General features: G+C 31.2%; 1 protein-coding gene across 6 annotated transcripts in view; it reads left to right on the plus strand.

The window, feature by feature from the left end:
* The window catches only part of LOC149890513 (uncharacterized), a 57,252-nt gene extending 36,271 nt beyond the window's left edge, over window positions 1-20,981 (plus strand). For 3 of the 6 annotated variants that reach the window (XM_090082968.1, XM_090082967.1, XM_090082972.1), the window contains 11 exons: window positions 1,351-1,471; window positions 1,560-1,684; window positions 1,805-1,927; window positions 2,688-2,810; window positions 3,015-3,137; window positions 5,570-5,722; window positions 17,907-18,077; window positions 18,553-18,723; window positions 18,905-19,014; window positions 20,646-20,710; window positions 20,825-20,981. In XM_090082968.1, coding sequence (XP_089939094.1) covers window positions 1,351-1,471; window positions 1,560-1,684; window positions 1,805-1,927; window positions 2,688-2,810; window positions 3,015-3,137; window positions 5,570-5,722; window positions 17,907-18,077; window positions 18,553-18,723; window positions 18,905-19,014; window positions 20,646-20,710; window positions 20,825-20,855 — 1,316 coding nt within the window. In that variant the 3' untranslated portion in view covers window positions 20,856-20,981. The remainder of the gene's footprint in view (window positions 1-1,350; window positions 1,472-1,559; window positions 1,685-1,804; window positions 1,928-2,687; window positions 2,811-3,014; window positions 3,138-5,569; window positions 5,723-17,906; window positions 18,078-18,552; window positions 18,724-18,904; window positions 19,015-20,645; window positions 20,711-20,824) is intronic. The other 3 variants (XM_090082973.1, XM_090082970.1, XM_090082969.1) reach the window with 2 other exon arrangements.
* Window positions 20,982-23,863: the final 2,882 nt, after the last annotated feature.

Below are 23,863 nucleotides of genomic sequence, written 5' to 3' on the forward strand. Positions count from 1 at the left end.
TGTTTTCCTTTTTACTTATTTTGCTCGGAGTTTGGTAGTCTTAGAAGTTTACAAAAAGCTAAAATGTTCATTACTTCATTCTGATATATTAAAGAAGTGGCAAGGTACTATTAGGTTTCTTTTTTCTCCAGCTTTTCTATTGTGGCATTTTTCTTTATAGGATCCTAAAAACCAGGGTGTAAAAATGCATCTAATGATTTAAGTAAATAATCTTACTCCATACTAATTAATAGTTTGTAGTTGAAATAGTAACAAAGATTATTAACAGTTTATAGTTGATATAAAATCTAAGAGGTAGGATTATTGTTAATCACAGTAAATATGATTTTTAACAAAATGCAATTTAAAAAAACACAAAAAATAACGTCTTTTAAAATAAAAGATATAAAAAACAGAACCCCGAAAACACTTTCACCAAGTTTATACAGGATTTTAGTTCGATTAGTATTACTGTGCAGTAGGGCAACTTAATCGAGTAAAACAAAAACTGGAGTGGGTGTGGAAGATTCAATTTACTAAACCTATCATCATTTCAAAAAAAAATTAATTCAAAAAAACATAAAACTGACTTGGGCTTCAATATTTAAAAAACAGCTCAAATGTTTCTATGTATCTAAGTATTTTTGTTTCTTTGTATGTGTGTATGTATGAGCTATCCTAGTTATATCACCCACAAGCCTAGTCATATTATTGCAAAACATTATTTATCGTCTCTTTTTCAATATCAAAAATGTTCATTAGTTGTATCCTTTTTTTTTCAATAAAAACTTTGAAATTAGGTAAATAAATCCAGCAATCAGTAGCTTAACACCTAAGTTCAAGTAATTTTAACTTTTTTCTGAGTTCTAAATGGTGCAAGAAATCCAGCATCCATACTGCACCCAATTTTTTTTCTTCTAAGAGGCTTTACATATTTCTTATGTTATTCTTTAATTTTACTTATGTTCAGTACTTCTTTTTTTTTTTTTTTTTCCCAACCAAATCAGTTTATTTACACTATCTGTTTCTTTATATGAATTTTCGTCTTTCTGCTCTACTTCATTTTTATGAGTATTGCATTATATACATTTTAGTGTTGAAAATATTTTCTAATTAGACAGCAATACACCACAACAAAAATGTATTTAGCCACGCTTTTTATAGCTATAGTCAATTATCTGTAGTTCAATGAAAATTCTTTATTAATAATCCATATTAAATATGTAGTAGAATGATTTTAATTATCTCAAGCAAAACTAATATCAAGTACTAATGCTATTATTCCAAGTAAACCTTGTCTTCCTCTTCTTTTTGATAGTATCATTTTTTTTACATTTTATGTTGCACAAATGTATATTTTATTTTTCTCAGACGTTGATGAATGTTTGGGAAGCTGTAAATATCCAAATTCTACTTGCATAAATTTGAATGGAACATTTAATTGCGCATGCCCGTTGGGATACTATTTTAATTGGACAATTTTAGAATGCCAAGATAAATATGTTTCATTGCATAATTACTCTTTTGATAATTTAACCTTTTCCTATATTTCTACAGAAATAAATGTCTTTTATTATTTTAGACTATGATGAATGTTTCGAAAACTGCAGGTATACAAATTCTACATGCCTAAATTTGATAGGAACATTTCAATGCATTTGTCCACAGGGGTACTTATTCAATTACTCAGTTTTAGAATGCCAAGGTAAAAACTTTCCTTAGTTATAATTATATTTTTACAATGGTTTATGCTTCTTTTTTGTTCCTTTAACTAAGGTAAGCTAATTCTGTTCTAGTTGTTCTTACTTCTTTTGTAAACTTTTAGATATTGATGAATGTTCAGTAAGTTGCATGAACAAAAACTCAACTTGTAAAAATTTGAATGGAACATTTGAATGCAATTGTCCAAAGGGATACCATTTTAATCACAGTGTTGGAGAATGTCAAGGTTAGGTTTTGCTTAAATTCTACTTTTTACATACATCTTAGTTTAATCTCATACAATTAAAACATTAAAAAAATGTTACTGTTTTAAAAACAAACTTCTTCGGTTTTTTGAAGGACTGATACTTTTAAGGCTTACTCCAATTAAACGTTTGAATGCAGATGTCCTTTAGGGTACTTTTTCAATAACTCAGTTTCAGAATGCCAAGGTGAATAAGTGTTCTTAAAAAAAACTGTATTTTTATGATAACTTTTACTTTTCTGTCACTATGAATTTAAGTTAAGCTTAATGTGCTAAACTTGACTAAAGAAGAAATATTTCCTCTTATAAAATCTGATTAAAAGCTCAATTATTTTTTGTCTTTGATGGTCTGACACAATCATTTCTAATTCAAGTTGTCTGCAGTGCATAATACTTTATAATATTTTAGATATTGATGAATGTTTAGTAAGTTGCAAGTATGCCAACTCTACTTGTTTAAATTTGAATGGAACATTTAAATGCCTTTGTCCACAAGGGTACTTTTACCATGACTCAGTTTTAGAATGCCAAAGTGATTATCTGTTCATGCAGCTATACTTTACAATAACTTAAACCTTTTCTCTGTTTCTTAACTTATGATTAGCTAATGTACACAAGTTTCAGAAGATTTTTTTTCTGAACTTCTGCTTTATGGAAAAAGTCTTGTTGACTTTGAAGAGCTGATGCAATAAATACTTTGTTCTTAATGTCTATTATGCATGCATTATTTTTATACTTTTAGATTTTGATGAATGTTTAGAAAGCTGCAAGTACCAAAACTCAACTTGCAAAAATTTGAATGGAACATTTGAATGCAAATGTCCACCAGGATACCATTTTAATCATACAACTTGGGAATGTCAAGGTTAATATCCGTGCTGCTGCTATCTAAATTTATAATTTGCGCAGTTTCACTCAAAGTTTAAAATTAGATTTGGGTTTTTGAGGATTTTGAGTATAGCCCAAGCTCTGATCAATTCATTTTTCATTATTTTTATTTATTTATTTTCTCATATAGATTCAGAACTTTATCCACTTAACCACAATATAAAAATATGCATTTTTTTAGATTTTGATGAGTGCTCAGTGAGCTGTAAGTATACAATCTCTATTTGTACCAACTTGAATGGGACTTTTGAATGTCATTGTCCATATGGATACTTTTTTAATCACACAGTTTTGGAATGCCAAGGTAAAAGTAAAAAGCATTCATGTACTTATTTTTTAAGTATATGGAAAAATTTTATTGAAAATTGAGTTATTTGTTTAAACTTAAAAATAAATGAAAAAACTTTTAAGTGAACATTTTTAATCTGATGTAGTTTTCTTGCAGGCAGCACAGCTTTACAATTTTAAAATCTTTCTTTTTACTCATTTAAAAAACTCTACAAAAAAATTTCGCGTTCAACTTATACTTTACAAATCACCTCAAATGAAAAACTTCCTTTTTGCTTTTGTCAATGATATTGAATGTCCTGCCATACAAACTCCTAAAACTTCAAGCAAATATGAGGTTAACTACAGTTTCTGATTAAACATCTCCTTTCTTTGGTGAATGATTTTGTATTTTACTTGCTAAATGGTATGAAATGAAAATTTAGCGCTTGTTTTTTTAAAAAAATGTATATCAGCATAAATGTTTAAAACATACTTTTAGAAAAAAAAAGCAAAAAGATTAGAATCTTGTTATTTGAGAGCACTTGTTTTGTTGATTATAGGTCCAATCTGAATTAACCTTTTTTGTTTGAGTTTTATTTATGACCTATTTTAAAAATTTCATTATAAGCAATTCTCATTCTTTTACACTCAAATTTAAGAAGTTGAATTCCCAATCAAACAGAAGTATCAGCATGACATTTTTTTTAGATTGTGTATTAAGTAACGATTTTTTATTTTGTTTTTAAACATTTAAACATTTTAATGTAACTCTTATTTTCAGGAAGATAAAATGATAATAGTTTGAAACATAAATACTCTCTTTGATGAAAAATCTAACAAACAAAATGCTTTTGTAATTAATATTCAAATTTAAAAAGTAAATGTAAATTGATTTCAAAATAATAGGACCAATCATTCCTTTCGTATTTTTTAAAAAAAAGAAACTATATTCTTAAAATAGATATAGAAGACTATACAATAAATAGATGGTCTTAGATGGTTATATTAAGTACTTATACTGACCATTTTTTGTAAACATCTTGGAGCAATAATTTAAATCAACATACCTCTATTATTTCTGTGTACTTTATTTATTCATACAAAAATTATTTAAGCTAGGCTTTAAAACTGTACATAAAGATTGAAACTCATTAATTAAAAGTTGAAGTTGCTTTTCTAATATTTTCGTACACAAATATCAGTTCAAAAATGAAAGTAGAGGTCAACTGTTTAAAAAAGATTTGGCAAATAAAAACAAATCCGAAAAAATCTATATGAATCGTTTTAAGCAAAACCCTTACATTTTCTTTTTTTTTTTGAATATCCGGTTATTGAAATATATTAATTGAAGTTGAATTAAATTTTTAAATTTACTGCAACTTCAATTAAAATATTTCATTTACCAAAATCTAAAAACAGTGATTAGTTTCTCTAAGATAAAGTTTAATATATAAAGATATAAAATTATTATAATCACTACCTCTTCATTTTCATTATTAGAAGAATATTATGTTTGCAATAAGATTTAGAACGGTTCTGATCAATCAAACTTTATGCACTTCTTACAATTTCAGCATTTAAAAGTACTGTTGAGAAAAGCATTTGGGAATTTTATCTTTTAAAATTACATCTTAATAAAATTTTGTCAATTTTTCAAAAACTTTTAGTTTAAAGTATTCTTTCTCTCCCCTGAGACTTATTTCAATTTTAAAACTTTTTGAAAAGAGACTTATTTCAATTTTAAAACTTTTTGAAAAGAGACTTATTTCAATTTTAAAACTTTTTGAAAAGAGACTTATTTTAATTTTAAAACTTTTTGAAAAGAGACTTATTTCAATTTTAAAACTTTTTGAAAAGAGACTTATTTCAATTTTAAAACTTTTTGAAAAGAGACTTATTTCAATTTTAAAACTTTTTGAAAAGAGATTTTTTCCAAAAATATGCTAATATCTACAATCAAGCGCTAATATAAATTACTAGTTTATGAAGGAGTTAGTTTAAAATTAGCCTTATTGTTAGCTCTAATGCTTTTATTTCTCTGAAACAAGTTGCAAAAATATTATTAAGAAGAAATTTGATTACCTATTTTATTTTAAAACCTAGTCTTTTTGTAGTAACAAGTTGGTAGAAATAAAGTGTTACTCGTAAATTTTATTTCATTGGTGATCAAAGTTATCAAATCAAATAAACTTCAGGTTTACAATTTGTAATTAAGTGTTGTGGCTTTCTTGAATAGATTCAAAAAGGAAAATGTTTAGCTTAATTATAAGGCTTTAGTTTGTGACATGTGGTAGTAGATAGGATGAAGCATTCGCAAAAAAACAAATAAGCTTCCTGTTCAATTGCCTCTGTTTTTGGAAGTACTTTAAATAAGTAAGATATGGATTCCTTTAAATAAATGAGATGTAAACTTTATTTAGATCTTTGTGTAACCTTTTCACTAAAAAATCTCATTAACATTTTTAGACAAGTCTAATATACAATGGAGTTCCTGGAGTGAGTGCAGTGTAACTTGTGGAATAGGACGCAAAGTAAGATTTCCAATTGACCATAATCTTTTCACCAATCACGATGAAAATGAATTTCAAACAGAAACCTGTAAACTTTTTAAATGCCCAGGTATGTTTCTAATTACAAATGAAATATTACATTTACTAATGGCTTTTTTTGCTTTTATTGAAATAGGAATTTTAAGTTTCCTCATTCAAAAAAATTCTTTTCTGTTCAATTTCTGCCGCTTTTTATTATTTAGTTAAGACCTTGTGTAGATTAGCAACAGGGTAACCTGTGGTCAGATTTTATTATTGTTCTCAATGTGCCAGGATTAATAGGGGAGGTCATAAAAGTAAAAAAAGGCTCAATTTTTTCATTAACTTGAATTGGTTACCTTATTTTGAGCAAGTAATTGAATTCTCCGTGATTAATTGTATAAGAATAAGTTTTCAAAGTTTTAAAAACGGGCTAAAGAATATATATATTTGTTGCGCAGTGTTATCATGCTTTAGGCAGAATATTTGCCGAGAGTTAGAAACTTTAAGTTAAATATTTTGCCATTCCTTTTCAGATGTTAGGATATTTAAAAAAAATCAAGTCAAACAGTTATTTATATAAAAAAAGTTAGCTGTCACTTTTACAACTGCTAAGATCTTAAAACTTGATTTTAAAAATTAATCGTATCTTTTACCTCTAGAAAACATCCAAGTTAGTTTTGCTACCAAAAATGTTTTAAAAAGAGCTGATTCTTCAAAAATGCTTGTAAATTACTCATTCAGTTCAAGTAAACTTAGGGAGTGGTAATTAAAAGTTTTAAATGCAGAGCATTTTCATCTTTTACCTTCCAAAAATTCAGCTTTAAATATCTTCTCATTGATTATAAACATATATTTAAATATTTTTACATAATTGTAAAGTTTAACTTTGTAATATTTCCTTAGAGCTATGAGGTCAATATATATGCAATTTTCGGAAACAATTGCATAAGGTTGGTTAAGAAGTTGATTTAGTTGCCTTGTATCTTTTTATAGAAAATCTTTCTTATAAGATCTTTCTAAAATCTTATATATATTGTTTGAGTGGTTTTTTTTTATTATGGTATTGGAGGAACTTTTGTGGAGGATAAACAAATATAAATTGATGGCAATATGTACGTAAAAAGGATTTTTTTTATGGGGAAAAAGGATTTATTATTGTAACTTAGTAATTCCTGTAAGATAGTGTCAGTCAGGTTTCGTACAACAAACTGTTGAGTGGTTCAAAGAGTTGTTTGCTCTTAATTGAATGAAAATTCACTTTTATCCTTTTATTTTATTTTATAGTAAATAAGAGTGGTGAACTTTTTTACAATCAAATAATATTAAATACTATAAGTAAGCTGAAGGATTTTTAATTTTGATAAATATAGATTTTTCATGACCAGTAACTACTAGCCTGTCAACATTTACCTTAGAAACTTCTGCATTTTTATTATGCTTCATTATTTCTCTAATGGTGGATATTTAAAGGTGGCTTATCTGCTGTATAAAAATTTCTCTGTAGAATTGTAGTGGTGGATTAATGACAAAATTAACAACAAACTTTCATCTTAATTATTAGTTCATTAGCAAACTTTTTTAGCAATTCTTTAATATATTCTTGAAAAATAGAACCCCACCCCAACCCCTAACTGCCCACTTCCTAGAACTACGCCTGCTTTAATCATAATGTTTTTTGTTGTTGTTGTTCTATCATAATGTAATTCCGGAAAGTTCTAGAACATTTGATGACGTTAGGGATAGCGATTGCAATCCCGGGAACCCAGGATCCCGCCCTTTCTTATGATCCCGAAATCCCGGGATTCCCTATAATATCGAACAAAAAAAAGGGTAATGAAAAAATATATAAAAATAACAACAATTTCGCGTATCAATAAAAAGTTTTTATTTAGTATAAAATTGTAAAAAGTATTGTATTTTTAGTTGTGTAATAAAATACGATATCGAAAATGAGTGATTTAGAGAAAAACAAAAGTGAAAATCTTCGCACTATGTCGTGTTGGTTAGCATATACACTATTTAAAAATTAAATACGATTTGATTTAAATAATAGATTTGTAAGCAATGAAAAATATTATTATAATATGCCTGCTTGCGATACCCATACTTTTTATCATTATATATTACGGTTTATACTTATTTTATAATAATTCGTTATATAATACAAGTTTACATCGTTTCTAAAAAGTTATTTTTGTAAACACTTTTAAAATATTCTCGTTAAATTAGTTAGATTTTTTAATACCTAAGTTACTATTGTTAATAATTTTTAATAGCTTAGTTACTATTGTCAGTTTTTTCAAACTGAAGAAAAGCGCTTTTCTTATAAGGTAGAATCTTAAAATTAAAAACTAAATCAGCATGTCGTATGTGGATTTTACAACTAAAAGTAACTCAGCTGTTTCGAAATATTTTCTACGGGATGAAAAAGGCCAAACAGCGATGTGTAAATTGCCAAACTGCAAGAAGATTCTAAAAATTGGTGGTGGGTCAACAAAAGGACTTCATACACACATGTTGTCGGTGCATAATGTGAAGGTCGAAATTCCAACCCAACCTAATATTACCGGAGAATGCACACCAGTTAAACCAACAAAAAAGAAACCTAAACCACTAACAGAATACTTTTCGATTTAAGAAAGGGAAGATAAAACACTTAGTGCTACACTTGCTCGTTTAACGGCGTCTGACGGGCTTTCATTTAATGTGATTTGTTCTTCAACAGACTTACGTGCCGCTCTAACTGCTATGGGATTCAGAAATCTACCAACGTCAGTAAACACAATTTGTAATCATGTAGTAGAGTACAGCAAATAAATAAGATTAGGTTTAGTTCATCAAATTGAAGTGCGCAAGAAAACGGAATTCGGTGTAGAAGAGAGATTTTCTTTGTCTTTTGATGAATGGACGTCACTTCGAAATCGTCGCTACATGAATATTAACATTCATGGACAAAAATCTCAGTTTTGGAGTTTAGGTTTAGTGCGAATAACAGATTCAATACCAGCAAAAAAGTGCATTGAACTATTAGAAAAAAGGCTTAAAGACCATAGTCTTGATCTATACAGAGACATTGTGGCTATAATGACCGACAGAGCTAGTGTTATGAAAAAAGTTGGCAGGTTGCTGCCTGCTAACCAACAATTCTGTTTTGCTCACGGCATACAACTTGTTGTAATTGATGTTCTTTATAAAAAAAGAGAATTCGATGCAAATCAGCCAGATTTTAACAATAAATTTTCTGACAGTGATTCATCCGAGAATGAGGACATTGAGGAAAATTTGTTGGACTACAATCATGAAAATGTAAGGCCTAAAATTGAACTAAACGAAGTTCATTATGGGCCAGTCATTAAAAAAGTACGCAAACTTATACTAAAGTTTAGACGATCACCTACCAAAAACGATGTCTTACAAAAATATATTAAGGCTGAATTTGGAAAACAGCTGTCTTTAGTAATGGACTGCAAGACACGGTGGAGCAGCCTTCTGTTAATGCTTAAACGATTTTACAAAGTAAAAAATTGTATACAAAAAGCATTAATTGATATTTACCCAGTGCAAGATAATTCTATAGCTCTGTCACATGATGAAGTGACAATATTATCAGAGATTATTACAACTTTAGTTCCCATTAAAGCAACGGTTGAAGCAATATGTCGTCGAGATTCTAACCTATTTACAGCCGATATTGCTATTTATTTCATGCTTACAAAATTAAAAGATGCTGACAATAATACAAGCAAAGAAATGCGTAGAGCTTTAATGGCTCGCATGCATGAACGCCGAACCGATATGAGTGGACTTCTGCAATACCTGCATAACGGTCGAAGCCCCGTTGAAATCGATGAAGAAATAATTACAGTGCCTTCTTCATTTAAATGTCGAAAACTTTCGGTAGAATTGCTGGAAAGATTAAATGCTTCCAATCCTGCTCTAGTAAGAGCATCAGTTGAGTCTGACATGCTGGATTTGATTGAGGAACCTGAAATGGCACCTGAGTCTGAAAGAAATATTTTAAGTATTGAAGAGGAACTTGATCGTGTTATAAAAGAAGGACAATCACCAATACAACCAATTAGACATGAAACATTGTCATCAAAAATTCAAAAAGAAATGACACTATTTGAAAATGGGGGTACACGTGGCGATTATTTAGAAAGAGTTTATTCTTTTCTAATGACCGTAAAACCGACAAGTGTTGAGGCTGAGCGGGCATTTTCTTCCGCTGGACTGTTCAATACAAAAATTCGTAACCGTTTGGGCGATGAAACTTTAGACGCGTTATGTTTCCTGAAGTCGCATTTCGAAGCACAAAAAACATAACATATCTCCTTATTTCTAACATAATTTTTTAACATTTATTAACACGTGAAATTTAATTAACATGTTAATTAAATTTATTTAATAAATATATTTTTAGTTAAACGTACTGTTTTAATTCTACTTAATACGGTATAGATGTTGTATTTGCTTTTCAATTCCGGGATTGATGTTTTTCAATCCCGAAATCCCGGGATTGAATAAGACCTCCGGGATTGCAATCCCTAGTTAGGGATTTAATAGCTTTAATAGTTTTTACCAATAAGAATTGTAAATATGTGTTTGTGGTGATTTATGACGGTTTGTGGAAGGATATTTTGGGAAAAGCATGGGGTATATATAAAGGAGAAAATTTGTAAAAAAGGACAGTTAGTTAGGAGGGAAAATTATTGCTATTTAGTGACTTGTTGATTGCGAGAAAAAACTACAAGCTAACCGGCCATGAAACCAAGTATGAGATTATTTGATATGTTTGAAACGTATGATGGCACTTTGGATGCTGCTGTCTGGCTTCAACGAACGAAAGTGATTGTAGGAATTCAGAACTTAAAGCTCGAACTAATTCTTCCGATTCTTCTCAGGGAAGCTGCTTATGCAGTGTACGATGCTTTAACCGCGGAAGTCAAAAAAGATGTAGTGGAAGTCGAGCGTGTATTATTAGCGGTGTTTTCTATAGATACCTACACTGCATTCACAAAACGAAAATTATGTGACGAAGAAAAAATTGACGTGTTTTTAGCTGATTTAAGACGATTAGTCTATCTTGCTAAATTACCAGAGGAGTCTGTGCGTTTGGCGTTTGTTGTCGGTTTGCCAGAAGTCTTATCATCAAGATTTCGATCCGTAATGGACCCGATTGATAAAATGTTACCCAGAGTGAGAGCTGCTATGAACTGTGCAAATGTGATTGACAGTGATGTTGTTGGTGCTGTATCTAGACGCCATGCTACAAAAACTGCATTAGTGTGTTACAACTGTAAAGGTTTGAATCACATTACAAAGAACTGTTTGCTTGCGAAGAACTTGTCTCCGAAAACCGTTAGATGTTTTAAATCTAGTGAGGAAGAACATGTTGCATCGAAATGCCGGAAGCTGCAGGGAAGCGATTGCAGGAGCGAGGAATCTGCGCTACCTGAACATCGGTGGAATGAGCGCATTATCTGTTGTTTGTTTGAATGTTAATGGTGTGGTTGCAACAGCTTTAGTAGAGACATGGTGCTCGAAGACAATTTTGAATAAAAATTTCCTGCCCAAAAGTCAATGTAGGCACACAAACTCTCAAAAGGTAGTAAGGTTTGAAGGAAAGGTTCATCAGTGCACTGGATCAGCGGTCGTGATTCATGAAGTTGATGGCAATAAAGCACGTGAAGAGGTTATATTAGTGGATTTCCAACCGTTTGGAGTTGATATAATGCTTGGAATGAGTTCCATTAAATTTCTAGGAGGAGTATTCGTTTCTCCTTTGGAAAAAGCGAAGTTTGGATTGAGATACTGTGGAGCATCGGCTTTGAGTAAGAACAAAGTCAAGAAAATCGAAATTAAAAAGAATGATCATGAAGCAATTTTTAATAGTGTTGAATAGAGAGTCAAATGGAAATGGAGAAATGGAGAAGGCCCCAACCGATTGTATAATAAAGTGGCACAGTACGGAATTCCACAATACGCTAGAGCAGGCTATCAAAACGAAATACAGGAATGGATTGATCGGAAATGGCTGTTAGAGTACGATGAAAATGAATTTGGGCCGCCCAAAGGGCAGATTCCGTTAATGGCTGTCATTCAGAGAAACAAAGACAACAAAATCCGACCTGTTCTAGACTGGAGAGAAGCTAACGATTTCATTGAGGCATACACGATAGATGCAGATGTGTGTGTCGAAAAGCTTAGAGAATTGAGAAGGATGGGTAACAAACCAGCAATCATCAATTTACGCAAGGCTTATCTTCAACTAAAAACTGATAAATCTCTTTGGTCGTTCAAACAGTGGTGTTTCGAAATAAAAGGTATTGCTTGACACGACTTGGTTTTGGATTGAATGTTGCGCCAATGATCATGAAATCCGTTGTGAGTGCCGTCATTGATCAAGACGAATTGGTGAAGAGGGGAACGTCCGCTTATGTAGACGACATTTTTGTAGACGAAAGTGTGGTGAGTCTTGATTATGTCAAGAGGCATTTTTAGAAATATGGTTTAGAGAGTAAAGATGGTGAGGAGATTGATGATTATGGAGTTCGTGTGTTAGGATTGTGTGTGCGCAAGGTTGGTAACAAACTGATGTGGTCCAGAGGGAATCGAGTTGATGCTATCTTGCAAAAGTTAACCAGGAGAGTTGTGTTTTCAATATGTGGACAGTTGGTAGGACATTTACCCGTGTGTAGTTGGCTGCGATTTGTAATCTCTTGAAGAGAAAAGCTGTCAGTCTGACGACGGGTTGGGACGATGATGTTTGTGATGAGAACGTTAAGTGGGTGCTTCAGGAAGCATTTGCTGAGGTGGAACGCTGCGATCCTGCTTGTGGTGATTGGGCTGTGCGTGGTGATGAGGGAAAAGTGTGGGTTGATGCCAGTTCTTTAGCGATTGCTGCTCTTATTCAAGTTGGGGAAACTACTGTGGAGGATGCAGGATGGCTGCGAAAAGAAACGTCTGATGTTCATATAAACTTGGCACAATTAGGCGCTGTGATACGAGGAATGGGTATGGCTCTGATGTGGAAGCTGAAGAAAGTGACTGTTTTTACCGATTTTTACGGGTTTCTGACGCCCTTACGGGAAAATCAAGGTTGAGATCAAAAGCGACGTGTGAAATGCTGATTCGATTAAGACTGAGCGTGTTGCAACAACTAATTAAGGAATACGATGTTAGAGTCAAGGTAAAACTCATTACTTCTAACGATAATTTGGCCGACGTATTAACTAGAGTTCGCAGCAGATGGCTCAACAAACTGTCTGTGCCAGAGTGTCGGAATAGTTGTATGGGAGTCGCAGCTACGAAGGCTGAATCTATTTCCGATATACACAAAAGAACTGGACATTTTGGAGTGAATCGAACGTTAAACTTTGTTCATAAAATAATTCCGACTGCTACTGAAAACGATGTTTGGAATGTGATAAAAAATTGCGAACCATGTCAGTCAATAGATCCAGTGCCAATACGGTAGGAATAAGGGAAATTGGATGTTGAAGGAAGTTTGGAGAGATTGGCCATGGATATCACGCATTATGGCACTGACAAGTTTTTGAGTCTAATTCTGTACCTCGGAGGGATACAACACTATGTCCATTTTTTTCCATATTGACTTTATTACAGAGTTAAAATCAGCTTTTCTCATATTTCTTAGTGGAATAGAGCACTAGGTCCAAAACCAGTTAGAACCGGATATAGCATGTTTTAAAACAACACCAAGTCCACTTTCATTTAGAGGGATAGAACACCATGTGGACTTGGTGTGGACTCTCCTGTAAAGTTGTGAAAATGGACATAGTGTTCTATCCCTCCGAGGTACAGAATTTTTTGTGGACCTTCAAAATACGCGTTGTGGCGACAATTATCAAGCTCGTACGGAAGTGTTACCATAGTCCGAATACTCCGTCTTGTTTTTTGTGAACGTGGAGCACCGTCTGAGATATTAACTGACAATGAGCCAACCTTTAAGACTAAAGAGATAAGGGGTTTCCTTGATAGTTGGGGAGTGCAAATTAGATATAGAGCCGCTTATTATCCTGAAGGAAATGGAATTGTGGAAAGAAACCACCGTACGATCAAGAGAATAGGAGAACGATCAAAAATGTCGAAACCAGAAGCACTATATTGGTACAATGTCTCAGCCGACAAAAATGGTGCAAGCCCGATGGGCAAAATATACAGCTACCCAATTGGTGTGAAAGGATTGAAAAAAGAGAATCTTCCTGCACGAAATGTCATGAACGAGAGATTTCGAATCGGCGATAAAGTCTGGCTGAAACCACCAAATGCGAGGTGCCATACAAAGTGGCAACCAGTTACGGTAACTCGGAATGCATTAAACCAAACCGTAGAAATGAACGGCATTCCGCATCATGTGAAACATGTTAGACCTCGAGATGATACTCAGCCCTACATTATCCATGATGTGGAAGTAGAAATGAATGTTGAAACTGATCAAGTGAACGCTGAAAACCAAGGAGATCCAATTAGAGATATATTAGAGACGAACGAGGAAAATATCGAAGCTAAAGATATACCCCAAGAAATCGACATGCTTTTGCGACGGAGTGGTCGGGAACGGCGCATGCCTTCGAAATACTTTGATTACTATTTGGATGATCCGTAAGAATCAAGGAGGAGTGTAATTCCGTAAAGTTCTAGAACATTTGATGACGTTAGGGATTTAATAGCTTTAATAGTTTTTACCGATAAGAATTGTAAATATGTGTTTGTGGTGATTTATGACGATTTGTGGAAGGATATTTTGGTAAAAGCATGGGGTATATATAAAGGAGAAAATTTGTAAAAAAGGACAGTTAGTTAGGAGAGAAAATTATCGCTATTTAGTGACTTGTTTATTGCGAGAAAAAACTACACATAAACTAGACCAATTTTCATTGACAGACTTCAAATTTCATCAAGAAATCTCTTTCCGTTCAAGATTTATAACCATAAAAAGCTTAAAATTACCTGCATATGCCCACTGAAATAACTTTAAATGGTCTTAAATTTTTAAAAGAAATATATATGCTTTTAAGTAATTTGAAATCTTTTGATAAATTTTGATCTGGTTTAATATAACAAACAAAAAATTGAAAAGGGTTTTTAGGAACCATACTTTAGGGGAGGGCTAATAATGTCCAGTAGGATTTGCTGAAATCACTTATTACATTAAAAAACAAAATTTCTGGTCATTATGGTTGGAAATTTTACATTTCAAAATTACACTAAACGTTTGTTTACATGCGGTTTAATACTTTATCATTTACAAACTACATTATCAACAACAACCGCGTTATTTAGCAGCTCTATTTAGTTTAGGCTGTGCTCTCCGACATTTCTCATTCGCCAAAGCTGATTGATATCCTGATGAATGGGTTCAAGAGCTTGTTCGGTCTACCAACCTAAGCCCATAGAATATAAGATATACAAAAGAAATGCAAATTTATTTAATAAATATTTGTCGTAATTTATGCAAATTTTACAATTAACTGTTGAAATAGAGTATTTAATTACTAAGATTATAAATTATTTTTTATCAAATTTAAAATTTATTTATGATAATAAAGACTCCACCTTTCATGTCAATGAATTCGATAATATGTTGCTTAACTATGTGAGCCTTCAAAGGAATTGTACCTCTTAGATATTTATAACTCGTAGAAAACTCCACTAAATTTTTTACATATGTGGAGCTTTATGATTTTCCATCACAACCATGGACTTTTTTCAAAATTTCCAAGTACCTTAATGTATTTGGCAGCGGTAACTCCAAGATTAGACTCCTAAAAAAAAGTTAAAACCTGTCTATGTTTTTAAGCAACTTATTGCAAGTATTGCCTTCCAAACGATGGTACCCTTGATAGGACACTCTGCTGATGTTTATCTTCGATAGGTATTGGTTAAAAAAATGTAACCCTCACTCCTTGTTTTCAAAAAAAATTTTTTTTTTCAACTCTTTTAAAATTTTGTCTGCAACACCTAGCAGTGTATGTAGACCAGGAATATATACAAGTTTTAATACATTTTTTGTTTCTGTCGCCTTTTAACAGAGAGGGATTAAAAACATTTGTGTACTTTTTTGCTTTTTTTAAATCTGCACGGTTTGCCATCCGTTGGTAATAAAATCTACTCAAAGATTCTAGAGTATAATGTTTAGCTTTTTGAAAGTCAGGAGATAACATCATGCAATACGGACAAGGGTGCTTTGATATTGCAGTTTTTTTTCCTACTATTGGAAGAAAAACTTTTAAATCTTCAGAAACTATGTAATCTAAGGATGAAATGTTTAATTTATCCAAAATTAACCGCAAACTATGGTACTTTTATTTCAATGAAGGCTGAATGGCCAATATAGCAGTTTTGTGGAAATTGATTCTTCAAAATCTTTGCACGCATTTGCAGCACACTCAGTTTCTCTGAAACTTTATTACTTTTTAATTCTGGTTTTAAGGTTGATTGACAGTATAACTTGAAGGAATCCCTGCCCTCCATATACAGCTAATTTGATATCAACATCATTGTTCCTTGACTTCTATGATGAAGTACCATTGGTACAAGCTTTTCAATGTCATTGCAATACACAATAAGCAATACACAATATCTTTTTCTACCAACTATTCATCCATGAAAAATTAAAATGAATGATTCAAATCGCAATCTAGTTATCAAAAAATATTTTTTTGGTAATAGTATATTAACCTTTTTGCTTTCATTTAATTCTAATAGCAGTGGAAGTTTATGACCATTGAATGATTTTCCAATCATTTAATTGTTCTCAATCAGTTTAATATTGAAACCAGATTCCACACTTTTCCGCCCTGCCTCGCTTCTCAGATATTGGGCAACATCAATTGTGTTGTGATTACTTAGAAGTCATGATGAAGTTATTACAAAAGTTGGCTTTAAACGCATAAAATTATTTTTAAAAGCATTTTTAATCAACAAAACTTTACCTGGCATACAGTTTTAATTAAAGTTTGTTCAATTTATTTAAAGGAAAAAAAAGGTTTCTTAACCTCAGACTTTCCAAAAGAGGCATTGAGTTGCTTTGGACCAAAAGCTTTCAAAGCGAAGGTGTTCCCCGAATCATTTGTGCTTAGATCTTTGATAGAGCTAGACAGAAACTTTCCTCGCGTTGTTGAGGATGTTGATTTTACAATGGGAGTCAAATTCTTTTGTCTTTCTAATTTCATACAGAGATGTGGAATTCTTTGTCCCATTGGGCATAGCAATCTTGCTATATTAGTCTTTCTGCAGGATAATTTGAAATATCTTCAGCGCCTTTATAAACAAGTTTTCCAGAACACATTCAACTATAAAGGCCAATAATTTTCAATATTTGATTTGTGCCCATTTTCACAAATAAAACATTCACATTTTATCCCTCTGATAACTCTGCTATTCAGGTCTAAACTTATACTATATGTATAGCAACTATAACAACTAAAATAAATTAGCTAAATTTTAACTTAAGTAAATTAAACATCAATACAGACATAATTACCTTCATTACACGGACGGATTGTTTTCAGTTCGTATATCAAGGTATGTGAGGTGTTATTATGCAACTATCAACAATTCGCAACTTTTAGTTTTTATTAATTGTTAACAATTAAAGGTTGCTTGGCTTCGTTTTTATTTCAAGAAAAATGTAAAGAAAAAGTAATTAAAACTAGATATCCGCCTGTTAGCTTTAATTTTAAACAAACATTTTTAAAAACTTTAAAAGAAAAATTGATAAATCTATTACAAACCTTTCTTAAAATCTAAATACAGAAACATGGGCATGATTTTGTTTTGTTCAAAACGATCCCCCGAATCCCCCTTAGGATTAGGTTCCTAAAAACCCTTTTCAATTTTTTGTTTGTGTTATATGATACTAGATTAGTGTCGGGGTGGGATTGGTTTAGGTTCAATTACCCTAATTATTTGCAAACCATCCCCATTCCACACCAATATCAATATAGTATAAATTTGAGTATATACCATGCCACTTAGTTACCTATCTTGAACAACAGAATTTCTGGGTACTTTCCTAAAATATGTGATTTCTCCTCAGGCCCCCACTTAAAAAAGTTGGCTTTCACAGTTTGTGTATGAGGAAATGCTTTCTTATGATAACCAAAAAAAAAAGGGTTTCAGGGGATGTATTGCAAGGTCTTAGAGTATGTTTCTATGCACCGTGCGTAGCTGTTATCCAAATAAGTTTTAAGGTTAAAAGTTTAAATGCAGTGTGCTTTTAATTTACTTTTCCGTACCAACAGATGATGGTGAATGGAATAACTGGGGAGATTTTACATCGTGCTCCCAAACCTGTGGTAATGGTGTAAAATATAGATATAGAAATTGCAGCAGTCCAAATCATAATGGCTTAAACTGTTATGGAATAAGTGAAGATTTTCAGAAAGATTGTGAAATGACAACTGCATGTCCTGGTAGGATTTGTCATTCATTTATTAATTCGTCAGATTGTTTTCAATTAATTTTTCTGTGAACTAACCAGAGTTATTTCGTGTTTCGCTACAAATTTACTGCTACTAAATCAAGTTTGAAAATCTTGTGTGTATAAATAGAACAACATTTGTTAATATTTATTGATATGCACAGGGATTGACAGTGTCATTAAACTTGTAGAATGTCATTAACTTTGATGCAATGTCATTAACATTGTTCAAAGTTAATAACATTTGTCAAATGCTTCTCTTTTCTTCAGTTAAAAGAATTAATCAAAAAACTCTCATTGTTCCTTGACTTTGCGGCATTACTATTACTTTTTTACCCTGTTTGATTTATTAATGCTTAAAATGATTGGTATTGATTTTAAAAACTTCCTTTATTGGCTATTGTTATTGCAGGTCTAAACCTCAATTCTAATAATAGCTTTGAGATGATTAAGTCTCTTGTTTTTAGTTACTGGTATTTGGTCAGATTGGTCTCACTGGTCTTTATGCAGCCAACCATGTGGCGATGGAAATCAATCAAGGTTTCAATCGTGTAATAGTTTAAAATCACAATTTAATGGATTCATATCTAAAGATATCAGGAAGGAAACCAGAAAATGTTTGTCAAGAGAATGCAAAAGTAATTTATTTTTATTCACAGAAAAATAGATATAAGTTCCTTTGCAAGTGTTTACAATATATCTTTCATAAAAATAGGCTTTGAATAATTTTGAGGAATATATTTATTTTATATGCAAGAATGCAATCATGATTCAAAAAATGAAACATCCTTGCTTTATTCATTTATTTTTTGGATTTAGATGTTGCCCTAAATGTATTTGTGTCCTTAATCGATGAAGGATACATAGAACAATATTCTGATATAAGTAAAGAACCTTCAAGTTTATTAAGAGATAAAATTAATGGTGAGGTAAGATATTCTGTTGAGATCTTGCCACGAGAAGTTTTGAAAACTTATAAAGATGTTTTTAAAGCCATAGCTGGCTGTAAATTTGTTTGGTAAAATTTTAAAAAACTAAATTTAAACTTAATTTAATTTTTAATTTCTAAACCCTTTTGTTTTTTTGTTTCACAGAATTTACTTGTAAATTTTTTCATGTCAGTAAATTTGATTGTAAACTTCCTGATGGCTGAAACTTTCTCGCAGGGAAGTTAAAGAATACTGTAGATATAATAAACATTCTCTCTGAACTCAGGAGTTAACCTTTGATTCCATTTGTTGGGAACATATTAAGAGTAAATTACATTTTAATCGTGTTTGGACTTGTATAAGCAATTTCTTCACTAATAGTCGCTCAATTTACAATTTTGTTTTGAAGTTAGTGCAATAAGATTTTCTAGGCAAAATAATGCTCTGATATCTAGTAAAAAAAAAAGAGGCAGTGCTTTATCTAATAAGGATTTCATTTTTTGAGCTACAGTACTCTAGATAGACATAGTAATGGATTCTGACAAATGCATTTGTCCCGGTTTTAGATTTTAGAAATTGATTCGTACCCAAGCATACAATATGGATAGTCCTTACCATAAACCTTTTCTAAATCATTCATTTGTTTAAGAGCTGCTTCATAAAATTGCATCAGTAAGAGATTTGCATTGATAATCAATATAGAAATTTAGTGCTTTTCAAGAGGCACTCGATTGCTATATTGATTATCTTTGTTATTTACCTTAATTTTAGCTGGTTGTTTACTTTAATTTTCTAAAAACACCAAATAAACTTTAGTACATTATACAAAATAACTTTGAATGTGGTTTATAAAGATCCCTCTGTGAATTGGTCTCAATCGAATTTCTTCTTTTTCTATATTTTGCAACTATACAAAAAGATTTTCTATAGAATCTGATCTTTGGTGTTACTGTCACAGTACTGAGGGTTATTTTCTTCACTGAAACTATTTTTTTTTGAATTTTTCTGATAGTTTTACTAATGAACTGGAGCCTGCTACTTCTCTAATTTTTTACATTCCTTTTTAACCAGCCTAACTGTATTGAAATGTGTATTAAGAAAACCTCTGTCTTTAGCTTCAGATCTTAGAGTGTTTTGACTATAAAAAGTTATCATTGTAAGATAAAATGAGCTAATGTTATGGCTCAACTTCCATGGGATCATTTTTCTCTTCCAAGGGTATAAATTACTGCACTAAAAAATGCATTTTTGCATAGTTCTTCAGATTCTCACAGATTATAGCACACAAAGCATATTGCTTCTACTTGACTTTTTGGGATTGCTCAATAATCCACCTATGCTTTAAGTTCTGTTTCTGTCGTTAAGTATGAAAAATATTCATTAATTAAAATTCAAAAGTTTTCTATTTTGATTTCATAATGCTGTTAGCCTCTGCCTCTGTAGCATTTAACCTCTGGAAGCTATTGAGCATAGCGTCCAAGACTTTGTTCTTGATCTAAGTTCTAATGTAGTTTTTTTACTTTAAGCTTTCCTGACAATTAAAACTAAAGTAAATATTTAGTTAGAGGTTTCTTAGTAATAAAATTGTCAAGAAGTTTTACAAAATAAATATGCTACCTTTCAATTTTTAGATAAAGAAACTTTATAAGAATCATGGCAAAAACACTTCATTTCAGCTCTCTTTGCATTCAATAAGGTGTAACTATGTTTTTTTTACTGCAATCTGCTTTTCAATCTTTTTCTCTTTTTAACTGCAAAGTTGGATCTCCTTTTATTAACAAATAGTTGTTTATCTCGTAATTATTTTTAGAAAAGATGAGTCAGCGAAAATTGGCAGTTAGATAAACTCATTATACATCAATAACAATCAGGTTCAAAACCAATTTTATATGGAGATCCAATATCAGAGTGATAAAGTCAAGCATTTTTTGTAAATATCAGACGATAGATTTACCATAATGTGTTTATAATTGGTTTTAAATTTTTGATTTATCCTGATCATATTAAGCTAATACCCTCAGAAAAATGTTTTTTGGACCAAAGATGGAAAAACATTTATCTCAGAGTTAGCATTTTTAAACGGTTCTAACCCTTTAGCTACCAAAAGCGGCCGAAAATAAAAAAATATTTATACCATTAAGTTTACCGGTAAAATCTTCCCTAAAAATAGTGTAATTTTGTAGAAATTCTGTAAAATGTTTTGTTTACGAAAGGTAAACAAAACATATTTTGTAGTAAACCCTAACTCTTATTTATAAGTTTTAACATTTTAATAACGATTATTTATAACTGCAATTTTAATGCGAAAACTTTTTTAATATAGGCAGTTCAGTTTACGTAGTTAAAAAATATACTGTATTTAAAATTTTCTTTTTTTAACAAAATAACATGACTAATATTTTTATGTAAAAAAAGGTTGATGTCGCAAATATAATAAAATAAGAAAAAACATTTGGTATTTTTTATTAAAATAATATTATAAAGTTACATAGTTATATGGACTTAACTAGTTCAACTAAATAATAACAACTAACTTAAAATATTTTATTTCTTAAATTTTTTACAATTTAAAAACAGAACACAATTTTTACACTTAATATAAGAACACTGCTTCAAGATGTTTGTTATTAGTATGAAAAGCTAGTTGTTTCCTAGTTAATCTCCATACTCTATTTCAGTATGCCATAGTTTAAAACATGGTGATGCATAAAGGCCTGGTTTGCCTGGACATAAAGGGCAAATGGTCATGACATCTCTTCGAACACCTTTTCTAAAACATACACGGCATCTTGCCTGTGGTTTTTTCCAAGTTGCAGTAGGAAATAAGGTGTCAGGAAAATGTCTCTCTTTAAGTCTTGATGGAACATCCCCGTTTTCTCTTTCTTTTATAAAATCAACTGAATTGTTACCATCAAATACCAAAGATGCAGCTACATCATGTTGAAACTTTAAGTGTTTAGTGTTAGGATAGTTTTTCTTGTATAAGATGTAACTAATTAACAAGGCAATATGCAGCAAATGAAATGTTAATTTTTTATACCATTTCATACTTTTTTTGGCAATTGAATAAGGTTTTAATATTTGATCGTGTTTGTCAACTGAACCCATATTATAGTTGTACTCTACAATACATCTTGGTTTTGTGTTTACTAAGATAGGATGTCTTCCTCTACGTCTTTTTACTGGAGATACAATTTCATCATGTTGACTACAAAGCATATAAACATTTTTTTATCTTTGTACTTTAAACATAGAAGTGGGCCAAAGCGAAATGCAGCAGTTTCATTAGTCAGAACATTTGCACTTTTTACAACTAGTGGAATGAGATTTGATCGAATTGTTTCACATGCTGTTGTTCCATAGTGGTGCAGAAAGTGGAAAAGCCTACATGAAGAGTACCAATTATCCATCCAAATAGTATAATCTTTATTCAGAAGTGGCAACATCATGTATACAACAATTTTTTCAGTATTATTGAAGCTTTTACATTCTTCTGGTAGTTGAATATCAATAGCATCAGTTGGAGTTTGTTTTCCGGTATAAATTCTGAAACGGTACATGTATCCAGAGTCTTCACATAGGCAAAACAGTTTTATTCCAAATCTGGCTCTTTTAAGAGGAAGATATTGTTTGAAGAGTAGTCTACCTTTCCATAGTAAAATGACTTATCTACTGCAATATATTGATTTGGAGTTTAAACACTTTGAAATTTTTCAAAAAGTTCCTTTATAACTGGTCGTAACTTGTGTAATCTATCTCGATTTGGATCATTACGGTTAGGTATATTTTGGTTATCATTTATATGAAAAAACTTTAATAGTGAATTAAAACGATTACGAGACATAACTGCATTAAACACAGGTGTTAGAAATATTTTATCAGTTGACCAATAAAAATGTGTAGCAGGTTTATGAACTAAACCCATAGTCAAGATCAAACCTAGAAACTTTTTCATTTCAGAAAGAGTTGTTGGGTTCCAAAAACGAACATAGGAATGTTTTGGTATATTTCTGCGCGTTTCAATAAATTGTTGAGCAAAAAGATTAGTTTGAACAAAAAAATGATGTAATAAATCATCAGTAACAAATAAATGGTTATATGTTATTGCTCTAGAGTCAGAAATCTCAACATTAAAACCAGATTGACCTAGTAACTGATGTAGTGTTGGTAATTCACCATTTGCAGGCTTCCATGTACTGTTTAAAAAGTTGGGACAAGTCCAAAGGTTGCTGACTTGATTTTCATTTACTATATGATAATCTAAAGGACTTTCAACTTCCATTTCTTTGATATTCTCGTTGTCTACATCTACAATAGCACGATCTTCATCTAAATTGTTAATATTTATTTCAATGTCTTCAACATTAGTACAATCTTCATTAAAACTGCTAATATTTGATTCAATCTCATCGTGAGAACCATCACTAATATCTTCTCCACTATCTTCGTCATCATCGTCACAATCCAAACCACTAAAGTAATTTATTACCTCTTGCAAAGAGCAAACTTTTGTACTGAACGACATTTTTGAAAACGTAAGCAATTTAAATCCAATATCATAAGAAAGTCTATGTAAAGCTGCTGGAATATTCCGGCATGGTATTATTTTTGTTTTCAAGCGCCGGAATTGGTTGGCATAATTTAATTAGCGGTAGTTGAAGGGCTAATTTAATTATTATTTTCAGAAAGCAAAAAAGTCTGCCTGCAAGTTTTTAAGCTATTTTAAAGTTGAATTACTAAGGGTGGAATGCGAGAAACGAACTTCAAACTTTAAGTCATTTTTCAGAACCGAAGTGTGACTTGAGTTAATGCATAAAGCGAAATGTAACGTAAGTCATTCAAGTTTTCA

Source organism: Hydra viridissima, unplaced genomic scaffold (assembly GCF_058129835.1).
Source record: "Hydra viridissima isolate aposymbiotic clone 2 unplaced genomic scaffold, HvirCarnegie_v1 scaffold_3, whole genome shotgun sequence".
Lineage (NCBI taxonomy): Eukaryota > Metazoa > Cnidaria > Hydrozoa > Anthoathecata > Hydridae > Hydra > Hydra viridissima.